Source organism: Chiloscyllium plagiosum, chromosome 18 (assembly GCF_004010195.1).
Source record: "Chiloscyllium plagiosum isolate BGI_BamShark_2017 chromosome 18, ASM401019v2, whole genome shotgun sequence".
Taxonomy (NCBI): domain Eukaryota; kingdom Metazoa; phylum Chordata; class Chondrichthyes; order Orectolobiformes; family Hemiscylliidae; genus Chiloscyllium; species Chiloscyllium plagiosum.
Window position 1 is genome coordinate 38,823,845 of NC_057727.1, and position 13,018 is coordinate 38,836,862.

Sequence of the window (13,018 nt, forward strand, 5' to 3'; positions counted from 1 at the left end):
AAAGCACAGCAGGTCAGGCAGCATCCAAGGAGCAGGAAAATCGATTTTTCGGGCAAAAGCCCTTCATCAGGAATAGAGGCAAGATGCCTGCAGTGGAGAGATAAATGAGAGGGGGTTGGGGGTGGGGAGAAAGTAGCATAAGGTACAATAGGTGAATGTGGGTGGGGATGGAGGTCATAGGTCAGGGGGCAGGGTGGAGCGGATAGGTGGGAAGGGAGATTGGCAAGTAGGACAGGTCATGAGGACAGTACTGAGCTGGAAGGTTGGAAATGGGGTAAGGTGGTGGGGGAAGGGAAATGAGGAAACTGGTGAAGTCCACATTGATGCCTGGGGTTGAAGTGTTTCGAGGCGGAAGATGAGGTGTTCTTCCTCCAGGTGTCGGGTGGTGAGGGAGCAGCGGTGGAAGAGGCCCAGGACCTGCATATCCTCGGCAGAGTGGGAGGGGAAGTTGAAACATTGGGCCACAAGGTGGTGAGGTTGATTGGTGCGGGTGTCTCGGAGATGTCTCCTAAAGTGCTCTGTGAGGTGGCATCCAGTCTCCCCAATGTAGAGGAGACCGCATCGGGAGCAACGGGTACAATAAATGACATTGGTGGATGTGCAGGTGAAACTTTGATGGATGTGGAAGGCTTCCTTTAGGGCCTTGGATGGATGTGAGGGAGGTGGTGTGGGCACAGGCTTTGCAGTTCCTGCGGTGGCAGGGGAGGGTGCCAGGACAGGAGGTTGGGCTGTTGGGGGCGTGGACCTGACCAGGTAGTCACGGAGGGAACGGTCTTTGCAGAAAGCGGAAAAGGGTGGGGAGGGAAATATATCTCTGGCAGTGGGGTCTGTTTGGAGGTGGCGGAAATGTCGGCGGATAATGCAGTTTATGCAAAGGTTGGTAGGTGGAAAGTGAGGACCGGGGGGCGTTCTGTCCTTGTTATGGTTGGAGGGGTGGGGTTTGAGGGTGGAGGTGCGAGATGTGGTTGAGATACGTTGGAGGGCATTTTCAACCACGTGGGAAGGGACTGCACTTGCAGTCTCTAAAGGAGAAGACCATCTGGTGTGTTCTGTGGTGGAACTGGTCCTCCTGGGAGCAGATACGGCAGAGGCGGAGGAATTGGGAATACGGGATGGCATTTTTGCAGGAGGTAGGAAGAGATGTAATCCAGGTAGCTGTGGGAGTCGGTGGGTTTGTAAAAAATGTAAGTGTCAAGTCGTTCGTCATTAATGGAGATGGTGAGGTCCAGGAGGGGAGGGAGGTGTCAGAGATGGTCCAGGTAAATTTAAGGTCAGGGTGGAATGTGTTGGTGAAGTTGGTGAACTGCTCAACCTCCTCGCGGGACAACGAGGTGGCGCCGATGCAGTTATCAATGTAGTGGAGGAAGAGGTGGGGAGTGGTGCTGGTGTAATTAGGAAGATGGACTGTTCTACGTAGCCAACAAAGAGATAGGCATAGCTGGGGCCCATACAGGTGCCCATGGCTACCTCTTTGGTCTGGAGGAAGTGTGAGGATTCGAAGGAGAAATTGTCAAGGGCGAGTGCCAGTTCAGGCAAACGAATGAGAGTGTCAGTGGAAGAGTACTGTTGGGGATGTCGGGACAGGAAGCAATGGAGGGCTTGGAGGCCCTGCTCATGGCGGATGTAGGTGTAGAGGGATTGGATGTCCATGGTGAAGATGAGGCATTGGGGGTTGGGGAAACGGAAGCCTTGGAGAAGGTGGAGTGCATGGATGGTGTCCCGAAAGTATGTGGAGAGTTCCTGGACTAGGGGGGATAGGACAGTATCGAGGTAGGTGGAGATGAGTTCGGTGGGGCAGGACCATGCTGAGACAATGGGTCAGCTGGAGTGGTTAGGCTTGTGGATCTTGGGGAGGAGGTAGAATCGGGCAGTGCGCGGTTCCTGGACTATGAGGTTGGAAGCTGTGTGTGGGAGATCTCCTGAGGTGATGAGGTTCTGTATGGTCTGGGAGTCCGAAATGTCGATTTTCCTCTCCTCGCATGCTGTCTGACCTGCTGTGCTTTTCCAGCACCACTCTAATCTAAACTCTGGTTTCCAGCATCTGCAGTCCTCACTTTTGCTTAACAGTTAACTGCAAGTTGTCATTGAAGATGTCCATAATCTTGAACTGAATGCAACACTGTAATTTAAGAGAATGCTGCCTTGCAGTTACGAATTACGATTTGTATCAGTTTTATTTCTGTGAAACATGTTTATAGCTAACACTGGTTGCCTAAATCCTTTGAGGAAAGTAAACAGTTCAGTTGAACAAGTGCTACAAGTTTAGTTCTACATACTTTCTGAAGTTTACAAGCTGAGAAACAAAATCCTTTTGACCCAGTGATCATCGAGGGACAATGTTTGAGAAATAGAATTCTGTGGATGTACAGAATAGGAAAGGAGTAATATTCTTTCTTATAACTGTTAATTACAAAAAATGCTAAATGGGTCATTTTCATGGTGTTCATGTTGTCATATTTAAGCCTAAAGTGGACTACATTAATCTAACATGCCGTTTTATTGGAATCTAAAGATTAGATTTGTTTTTGTATACTTACCTCATCACATGCTGCACATCTAGGTTTCAAACATTCAGCGTGGTGTCTCCCACAGTATATTTTCCCATTTTGGTAAAAATAAATCAGATCCACCAATAGTTCGTTACATGTAGTGCAGACAAAACATCGAGGATGCCAGCAAACTCCATGGCCTGCTCGTGAAGCAAAAACAGCGATGTCTCCACCATTGATTTGTCCTCCACACTGGTTTAAAATTAAAATAAAATTGTAATATATTCAACAGTTAGAGAAGTAGCTAATAAATCTCAGATACTAAACAATTTAAAAAATGACAAATACTGGTACCTCAATGGCCAGCCTTAACAAGGGCCACTCATTTTAACTAAAAAAATACAATTCAGTTAGATGCATTTTTCTTCTGAAAGTTTGTTAAAATAGATTTGTAAATAGATTAGATAGGTTTGTAATTTGAATAATTACTTTCAATAATAAACCTTATGTTTTTGTTGCTGACAGTCTTACTTATGGTCTTTTTTTAAATATATTGCTAACCAAATTATTTTTATAATCTGCGTGCAGACACCAACACTGTCATGATGATTGCTGGCTCTGTGTGTGCACAACATTAAGCTGATATTCAAAAATTAAAAGGAAAGTTCTACTTTAACATTATTTTTTTCTTGCACAAAATACTCTTTCATTAAAATTATACTGTATTTGTCACTCTGTGTTAAACTATGTTCTTTAGAGATATCGCTGCTAATATGTATACTCTTTAGTGTCAGCAAGTGCAGCCTTATTTTTATGCTACAGAAATAGAGAAGATAGCCAGCAGAGCTCATTACTTCCTGAATATTTTTAGAATCCCAGACAATTCATAGCAATGTGTTTGGAAATATCCTCAGCGAGCCAATCACACAAGCATATTTTCAAGGTTTAATTTCTTCCTTTTTCTTATTACTGTCTCTGTACTTGCTCCTTAAACTTCTAAGCTAAACATGAGATAAATGCTTTACAATAAAGTATCAATTTCCAAACATTGCTCTAAGACACATGAACAATAACTGTCAACTGAGTCACCTTCAACCCAAAGGCACATACAGGGACCTAAGCAAATGTAATTTGGTCACAGGCTTCCTGTATTGTTGGGATCAATGCCTCTAATATCATTACATAGCTAATAGATCTCAAAGGGATTGCAAGATCATAGGAGGGCAAACAGAGCTTTCTTCTTTTCTTGTATATGGCAATTAAGTGATATATTGCTGTCTATAGCTAAGATCCCCCTAATCATTAACAGAAATTGAATCTCCACATATAAATAAATATACCCATAATCCCACAAGGGTGACAGGCTATAATGTAGGCAATTTGATCAGGACTAATGCAATATGTAAATCCCCCCCCCCTCTTAGATTAAAGAATTATAGCAAAAACTGTGAAACATTCACAAGAAATAATCAGTTTGGAAGAGGGATGGCTGGGGGGTGTGGGTGGGGGAGCTTGGTATATAGGGATTGAACTTCATTCAATGATTTAGATAATTTGGTGAAGTCTGCATTTTAGATCAGCATGGAGTATTGCAATTTTGCTACTCTTATCCTTAGTTGTTGGGCCAAGATGGTGATGCTTGGCCTATAGACATTCTCAAGCGAACCCACAAATGTTGGTGCATTCAATAAAATTAAAATTACAGGTAGTTCTGGGATAACGTATATTTCGGCAGCGCGACTTAGCTATAACATCACTGAAGAATTAGGGAACGGTATTTTTGAGAATGCCTACTTCCTTTGACAATAGCGCGATTCCAGTGGTGATTGGTTTTTATGGTTTATTCTGCTCATGCGCCAATGACCACGCCAAAATCTCTGCGCCGGTCTGTGCATGCACCAGTGTCCACACATGTGTGACATTGGTGCTGGTCTTTGTGCTGTTCTGCACAGGCGCTGATTCTGCAGAAGTCTCAGTGCTGTTCTGCGTATGCACAATGTCAGCGCCCACCTTCATGCTGCTTCGTGCATGCACAAAGTCAGATGCTGACAGAGTAGTCTTCTGTCAGAGGTACTGGACAGAGAGCAGCTTTCCTATATTTTTAAAATGTATTATATTAAATTTACTTTTGTTTTGTTAATAAGTATAATTTCAACCTTCATTCAGGCTGTGATATACTTGGCATTAGACTTTTGGGTGATTTTTGAGCGATCATGAGTTATATTTTTTGCTGGTCTGCCCCTAACCCTACTTTTCCTACAGGCCCCATTATTGATATTACACAATTTTCTATTTAGCGAGGTTTTGCTGGAATGCAAATATACTGTTATAGGAGAACTACCTATAAATTGAGAAATACATTAAGCTTTTGAAGCTACACATCTCTTGTATAGACAATGTACAAGACGATCTATCATGAAATCCACTCAACCTACCTAACCAATAGGAAATATTCTGTAAATTTGTTTTGCTATTTAGATAAACATAGTAACTAGGTTTCAACATAAATTTGACTGTGAATTCTAGCTTTGAACCTTTAAAGTCAATTTTATTAATAATTTGAAGTCCCAGTACATTATGCGACAGATCTAGTTCAGGCATTGTAGTTCTTTTTAAAGTTCTTAAATTGCCCGTAATTCATCACTTTAGGGCCTCAAAACGATGGATGATGCTGTGCCCTTGCCCCATTTTATGGTGACCGTCTTAGGGGTGTGTGAGAAAGATGTGAGCTACCACCCAGAAATTAGTGAGAGGGATCTGCATAATCAATTTGGTTGGAGTCATTTAACTGCAAACATTGGTGGGAGTAGATTACTGGCCACTAAGGAATAGTGAGAATATTGGCATGGAGCAAATCATGAAAACAGAGGTGCATGTAACATGTAAAAACAGATCTTAATGTACAAATAGACTGGTTGGTTCAAATCAATATTTATGCTGTAAAGGATGAATTCCTGGAGTTATGCATTGAAAAACCAATTAGGAATTGGATATTTTAGATATAATTTTATGGAATGAGAAAGAGTTAATTCTATGATTCTGATGCATAACATTGCTGCAAAGGAATCTTTGGAAATCAGTGATCATAATAAAATTGAAATTCTCATTCAATGTGAATATAATGCAGCTAATTCTGGAACTAGTATCTTAAATCTGAACATGAGAAACTATAAAAACACGAGGAAAAAGCTGGATATTGTGGATTGGAGAAATACATTAAAATATTTGATGGTTGACAAGTAATGGTTGGTATGGAAAGAAGTGCTACATTATCTGCAACAGAGATACATTGTTCTCAGACACAAACACCCAAAATGAAATGTAAATCAAACATAGTGAACATAAGAAGCTAAAGTTTGCATTATCAAAGGCAATGGCTCATAAGGATGCAAGAAAAAGTGATAAGCTAATGACTGGAAGCAATTTAAAACACAGCAAAAATAGACCAAGAAACTGACAAAGAAAGGAAGAAGAGCACATGAATACACACTACTAAGAAACAGGATATTAAGTATATAATGTATTACAAAGATGGCAGAGGAAGTAAATAAATACTTTTGCCAGTCTGAAGGAAAATACAAAATGTACTCCTGAAATGCTCGGCAATTTATTGACTGTGAAAGTGAGGGTCTAATAGAATTAAGTATCTGTAAAGTGATGGGACTTGCAAAGTTAAATATATAGAAGTTGATAAATTACCTGGACCAGAAGGTCAGCATCCAAGAGTGATGAAGGCAGTGATTTGAGAGATAGTAGATTCATTCGTTGGTGTTTGTCTTTCAAAATTCTACATATTCTAAAAAGGTTCTTGCAGCTTGGAAGCTGACAAATGTAACCCCAGTATTTAAGGAAGCGGCAAAAGAAGATTGGAGAACTATTGATTTATTAGTTTGATGTCAGGAAAACATTAGTGTTTTCTCTATAAAGCGTGTGATAACTGGACACTTTGAAAATGATGATAAACTTGGGCAGAGTCAATAAGGATTTATGAAATGGAGATCATGTTGGCAAACCCATTGTGGAGTTTTTGATGCTGTTATTTATAGCACAGATAAAGGAGAACCAGTGGATTTTTGTATTGGAATTTCAGAGGGTTGTGATAAGGTCCCACACTGGATATTAGTTAAAAAAAAATGACATAGGATTGGTAGGGCAGCAAGTAATATACTAGGATGGATTCAGAATAATTTAACAGGTAGAAGGTAGAGAGGAGGAATAAATGGGTCATTCTCAGGATGCCAGACTGTTCCTAGTGGATACCATAAGAATCAGTGTTATAGCCACAGTTATTCACAATTGAAATAAATGATTTGGATACTGTTACGATACTGGGTAAAGCCCTCTGCTAATTTAAATCCGACCCACAGAGAAGCATGTCTCACACCATAATCTGTTAAATTTTGAGAGGCAAAGAACTATCCCTGATCTCACTATTTAAAGAAGAAAATAATAATTTTATTCTTTAAGACCAAAAGAGAATATTAAACAACAACTATTTACAATTCCTTTCTCTTAAAACTATTTTCTTACATCCCACTCCACAATACTGGTTCGATAAATTCCCTCTTAAATTTATGGCAAATCACTTTCAAACCCAGTTGTCATCTTTGGAAGTTGAACTTTCTCTGTAGATTTCTCTAGGTTGGCTTCAGTCTTCTGCTGTACAGTTTTCTCATGGACAGGTCCCTTTCAGATTGCAATTCGGCTAGCAGTCTGAATATGGTGGTGCTCTTGCAGTTCTCTCTCAACTGTTCAAAACGTTTTATACATCGGATCATTTCATTGGTTTGATGTCATCCCAAACAGTAAAATTTGAATTTGATTGGGCTTTCATATCTGGGGCATAATTTAAACTGATTGGCAAAATTTGAATTTTTGTTCCATGGCAACACAACTCCAGCTATTTGTTTCAACTAAATGTTACGTTTTTAAATTGTTCAGCACACTCTGCGCTTTGTCAGTCCTTGCTAGCTTCATCTCTCTCAAACGTACAGTACACACCTACAGCTTCATAACACCTCCCCCTTTAAGAAAAAATGAACCATCATAATGAAAAGATGGCTTGAATTTTTTTCTCTGTTCCTTAAACAACACTACTGTGACATAACATATGACTTTAACCTAAGTTCATATTAACTTCTTCCAACATATATATATAACAATGAATAGATAACAATCTCATCTATACTTCATCAATTAAATCCATGATAATTCATCTGCAATTACATTCTTATGATCCACAATATGTATGATTTGTAAATTAAAAGTCAAACATAAGACTCCAACAAAATAGTTTCATATTCTTGTCTTTTAAACGTTCCAAGAATGTAAGAGGATGGTGATCTGTGTACACAACCGTCTCCAACACATTGTTCGTGACGTACACATTAAAATATTGTAAGGCCAGTACCAAATTCACGGCACGCTGGCTCAGCGGTTAGCACTGCTGCCTTACAGCACCAGGGTCCAGCCTTGGCCGACTGTCTGTGTGGAGTTTGCGTGGGTTTCCTCCGGGTTCTCCGGTTTCCTCCCACGATCCAGTGTTAGTTGCATTAGTCAGAAGGAAATGGGTCTGGGTGGTTTACTGTTTGGAGGGTCGGTGTGAACTTGTTGGGTTGAAGGGTCTGTTTCCACTCTGTAGGGAATCTAATCTAATGAGTTCTTTTTCAATCATGGAGTATTTCTTCAGGTGTATGTTGATCTTCTTCGAAAAGTAACCAATTGGCAGTTCAATCCCATCATCATCTTCCTGTAGCAGAACAGCTCTAACTCCTATGTCACTAGGAAAGATGTCAACTTTGAAAGGTTTCAAAACGTTTGGTGTAGCTAAAACTAGTACGGTGCTTAATATTGCTTTTAAATAATCAAATATGTTCTGGCATTGTTCTGTCTACCAAAACTTTGTGTTCTTCCTCAGCAAATTGCTTAATGGTGCCACTACACAGCTGAAGATTGGAACAAAGTTCTGATAGAATCCACTCAGTCCCAAGAATTGAAGCACCTCTTTCTTTAAGGTTGGTCATGGAAATTCCTCGATGGCTTTCGTCTTTGAGTTCTGTGGGGTCAACCTTCCATGACTGATGTTATGTTCCAAGAACGTCACCTCTGCTTTCACGAATTCAGTTTTGTTTAAGTTTATTACCAGTTTTGCTTCTCATAGTCGTTCAAAGAGCTATGCCAACTGTACCATGTGATCTTTCCAGGACTTACTAAAGATCACTACATTGTCCAAATAGACTGCACAGTTTGTTAACCCAGTCACTACTCTGTTCATGAGTCTTTGGAATGTGGCGGATGTGTTCTTCATTCCAAAGGGCATCATTTTGAATTAATATAGCCATTTGGGGTTACAAATGCAGAAATTTCTTTCACCGTCTCTGCTAAAGGTACCTGCCGGTAACCACGCAGTAAGTCCAACTTGGTGATGTAACTGGCTTGTCCGACTTTCTTGACACAATCTTCCAATCTCGGGACTGGATAGGAGTCCAATTTTGTAACAGCATTTACCTTCCGATAAACCACGTAAACTCATTGAGTCCTTTCTGGTTTGGGAACTAAGATGATTGGGGAACTCCACTCGCTCTGGCTTGGTTCAATGATATCCTTTTGAACATGGTCTCCACCTCCTTCTGGACCTGTCTGGCTTTGAAAGGATTAAGCTAATAGGATTGTTGTTTTATCGAAGTTAATTGTTTTACGTGGACTACAGAAAGTCTGCATTAGTGAGTAGAGTGGGTTCTTTCTTGATTATATGTTTTGGAGAAAAGTCTCTTGATTAAACTTAAAATATAAGCCATAACTATTAACTTAACCTGGGGTAGTGTTTGTAGAGGAATACTATGGGTATATTTTCTGGGTCTGTATATTGTGAAGAAGCAAAAATGGCCTTTAGTAGAGTGATATGTGCTTCTTGTCAGATGTGGGAGTTTAAGGGTTACTGCGGATTATATCTCCATAAGTGCTGTTGATTGCAAATCTTATCAGATCAAGTGGATTGGTTGGAGAGACAGTTAGAAGCAATGAGGAATTTGCAACAGCAACAGTATGTGATGGATGGCAGTTATAGGAAGGGGGGAAACGTCTCAGATACAGTCATATAAATGGGTTAATTCCAGGAAAGGTAAGAGAGGTAGGCAGCTAGTGCAGGAGTCTTTTGTGGCTATACCCATTTGAAACAGGTATGCTGTTTTGGAAAATGTAGGGGTTGATGGATTCTCAGGGGAGCGTACCAGCCAAGTTTCTGGTACTGAAACTGACTCTAATGCAACGAGGGGTATGTCGGTTTCCAAGCGATCAATTGTGTTAGGCGATTCTCTAGTCCGAGGTACAGACAGACGTTTCTGTGGCCAGCAGCGAAAAAACAGAATGGCGTGTTGTTTCCCTGGTGCCAGGATCAAGGATGTCTCAGAGAGGGTGCAGAATGTTCTCAAGGGGGAGAGGGGCCAGCAAGGGGTCATTGTTCACGTTGGAACCAATGACATAGGAAGGGAACAGGTTGAGATTCTGAAGGGAAAATAGAGGGAGTTAGGTAGGAAGTTAAAAAGGAGGTCCTCAAGAGTAGTAATATCTGGATTACTCCCAGTGCTATGAGCTAGTGAAGGAAGGAATAGGAGGATAAAGCAGATGAATGCATGGCTGAGGAGCTGGTGTATGGGAGAAGGATTCACATTTTTGGATCATTGGAATCTCTTTTGGGGTAGAAGTGATCTGTACAAGAAGGACGGATTGCACCTAAATTGGAAGGGGACTAATATACTGGCAGGGAAATTTGCTAGAACTGCTTGGGAGTATTTAAACTAGTAAAGGTGGTGGGGGGTTTGGTGGGACCCAGGGAGATAGTGTGGAAAGAGGTCAATCCGAGACTGGTACAGTGGAGAACAGACAGCAAGTCAAACAATCAGAGTAGACAGGGACAAGGTACGATTAATGAATTAAACTGCACTTATTTCAATGCAAGGGGCCTAACAGGAAAGGCAGATGAACTCAGGGCATGGTTAGGAACATGGGACTGGGATATCATAGCAATTACAGAAACATGGCTAAGGGGTGCGCAGGACTGGCAGCTTAATGTTCCAGGATATAAATGCTACAGGAAGGATAGAAAGGGAGGCGAGAGAGGAGGGGGAGTGGCGTTCTTGATAAGGGATAGCATTACAGCTATGCTGAGGATATTCCCGAAAATACTTCCAGGGAAGTTATTTGAGTGGAACTGAGAAATAAGAAAGAGATGATAACCTTATTGGGATTGTATTATCGACCCCCTAATAGAGGGAAATTGAGAAACAAACTTGTAAGAAGATCTCAGCTATCTGTAAGAATAATAGGGTGGTTATGGTAGGGGATTTTAACTTTCCAAACATAGACTGGGACTGCCATAGTGTTAAGGGTTTAGATGGAGAGGAATTTGTTAAGTGTGTACAAGAAAATTTTCTGATTCAGTATGTGGATGTACCTAGTAGAGAAGGTGCAAAACTTGACCTACTCTTGGGAAATAAAGCAGGGCAGGTGACTGAGGTGTCAGTGGGGGAGTACTTTGGGACCAGCGACCATTATTATATTAGATTTAAAACAGTGATGGAAAAGGATAGACCAAATCTAAAAGTTGAAGTTCTAAATTGGAGAAAGGCAAATTTTGACGGTATTAGGCAAGAAGTTTTGTAAGCTGATTGGGGGCAGATGTTCGCAGATAATGGGAAGCCTTCAGAAATGAGATAACGAGAATCGTGAAAGGAAAGGCTGGTAGGTATAGAGAATGCTGGATGACTAAAGAAATTGAGGGTTTGGTTAAGAAAAAGAAGGAAGCACATGTAAGATATAGACAAGATAGATCGAGGGAATACTTAGAAGAGTATAAAGGCGGTAGGAGTATACTCCTAAGAGGGAAATCAGGAGGGCAAAAAGGGAACATGAGATAGCTTTGGCAAATAGAATTAAGGAGAATCCAAATGGTTTTACAAATACATTAAGGACAAAAGGGTAACTAGGGAGAGAATAGGGCCCTTCGAAGATCAGCAAAGCAGCCTTTGTGTGGAACCACAGAAAATGGGAGAGGTACTAAACGAGTATTTTGCATCAATATTTACTATGGAAAAGGATATGGAAGATATAGAGTGAAGGGAAATAGATGGTGACACCTTGCAAAATGTCCATATTACAGAGGAGGGAGTGCTGGATGTCTTGGAACGCATAAAGGTGGATACATTTCCAGGACTTGATCAGGTGGGAAGCTAGAGAAGTGATTGCTGGGCCTCTTGCTGAGAGATATTTGTATCATTGATAGTCAAGGATGAGGTGCTGGAAGACTGGAGATTGACTAATGCGGTGTCACTGTTTAAGAAGGGTGGTAAGGACAAGCCAGGGAACTATAGACCGGTGAGCCTGACGTTGGTAGTGGGCAAGTTGTTGGAGGGAATCCTGAGGGACAGGATGTATGTGAATTTGGAAAGGCAAGGACTGATTAGGGATAGTCAACATGGCTTTGTGTGGGGGAAATCATGTCTCACAAACTTGATTGACATTTTTGAAGAGGCAACAAAGAGGATTGTTGAGGGCAGAGCGGTAGATGTGACCATGTGGACTTCAGTAAGGTGTTTGACAAGGTTCCCCCTTGGGAGACTGATTAGCAAGGTTAGATCTCACGGAATATAGGGAGAACTAGCCATTTGGATACAGAACTGGCTCAAAGGTAGAAGACAGAGGGTGGTGATGGAGGGTTGTTTTTCAGACTGGGGGCCTGTGACCAGTGGAGTGCCACAAGGATCGGTGCTGGGTCCTCTACTTTTTGTCATTTATATAAATGATTTGGTTGCAAGCATAAGAGGTACAGTTAGTAAGTGTGCAGATGACATCAAAATTGGAGGTGTAGTGGACAGCGAAAAGGGTTACCTCAGATTACAACAGGATCTGTGTGTAGGACTATGAGGGAGAGAGGGCCGTGCCTTTTTGTGGCGAGCTGGTGTTCGTGTATCCTGGTGGCTAACTTTCTTCCTATTTGTCCTATGTAGTGTTTGTGGCAGTCCTTGCATGGAATTTTGTACATGATGTTGGTTTTGTCCATGGGTTGTACTGGGTCTTTTAAGTTTGTTAGTTTTTGTTTGAGAGTGTAGGTGGGTTTGTGTGCTACTAGGATTCCGACCCTCTCTCCCTCGTTGCCCTACACACAGATGAAAAAAAAACACCATTTCGACTGGGACAACACATCTATCCTGGGACAGGCTAAGCAAAGACATGCCTGAGAATTCCTAGAGGCCTGGCACTCCAACCACAACGCCATAAACAAACACACAGATCTAGATGTCATCTATCAACCTCCCGCCCCCACCCCCCCCCCCCCCCCCCCCCCCAAAAACGAACAGGAAATGACATCACCACAAACCCCAGGAACCCCATCCAGGATAAACGTATAAATAGAAAGCAGGAGACAACAGCTTCGCTTCACTTGGAGGTCGCCACTGATGATGTTACCTAACCAGGTAATGAAATGTCTGGATATCAAACCTACAGCTCAGCGAGCAAACCTACACCCTAAA

General features: G+C 41.5%; 1 protein-coding gene across 9 annotated transcripts in view; it reads right to left on the bottom strand.

The window, feature by feature from the left end:
- Positions 1–13,018, bottom strand: part of prickle2b (prickle homolog 2b) — a 293,554-nt gene that overhangs the window by 22,197 nt on the left and 258,339 nt on the right. For all 9 annotated transcript variants that reach the window (XM_043708272.1, XM_043708274.1, XM_043708270.1 and 6 more), the window contains one exon: positions 2,538–2,741. In XM_043708272.1, coding sequence (XP_043564207.1) covers positions 2,538–2,741 — 204 coding nt within the window. The remainder of the gene's footprint in view (positions 1–2,537; positions 2,742–13,018) is intronic.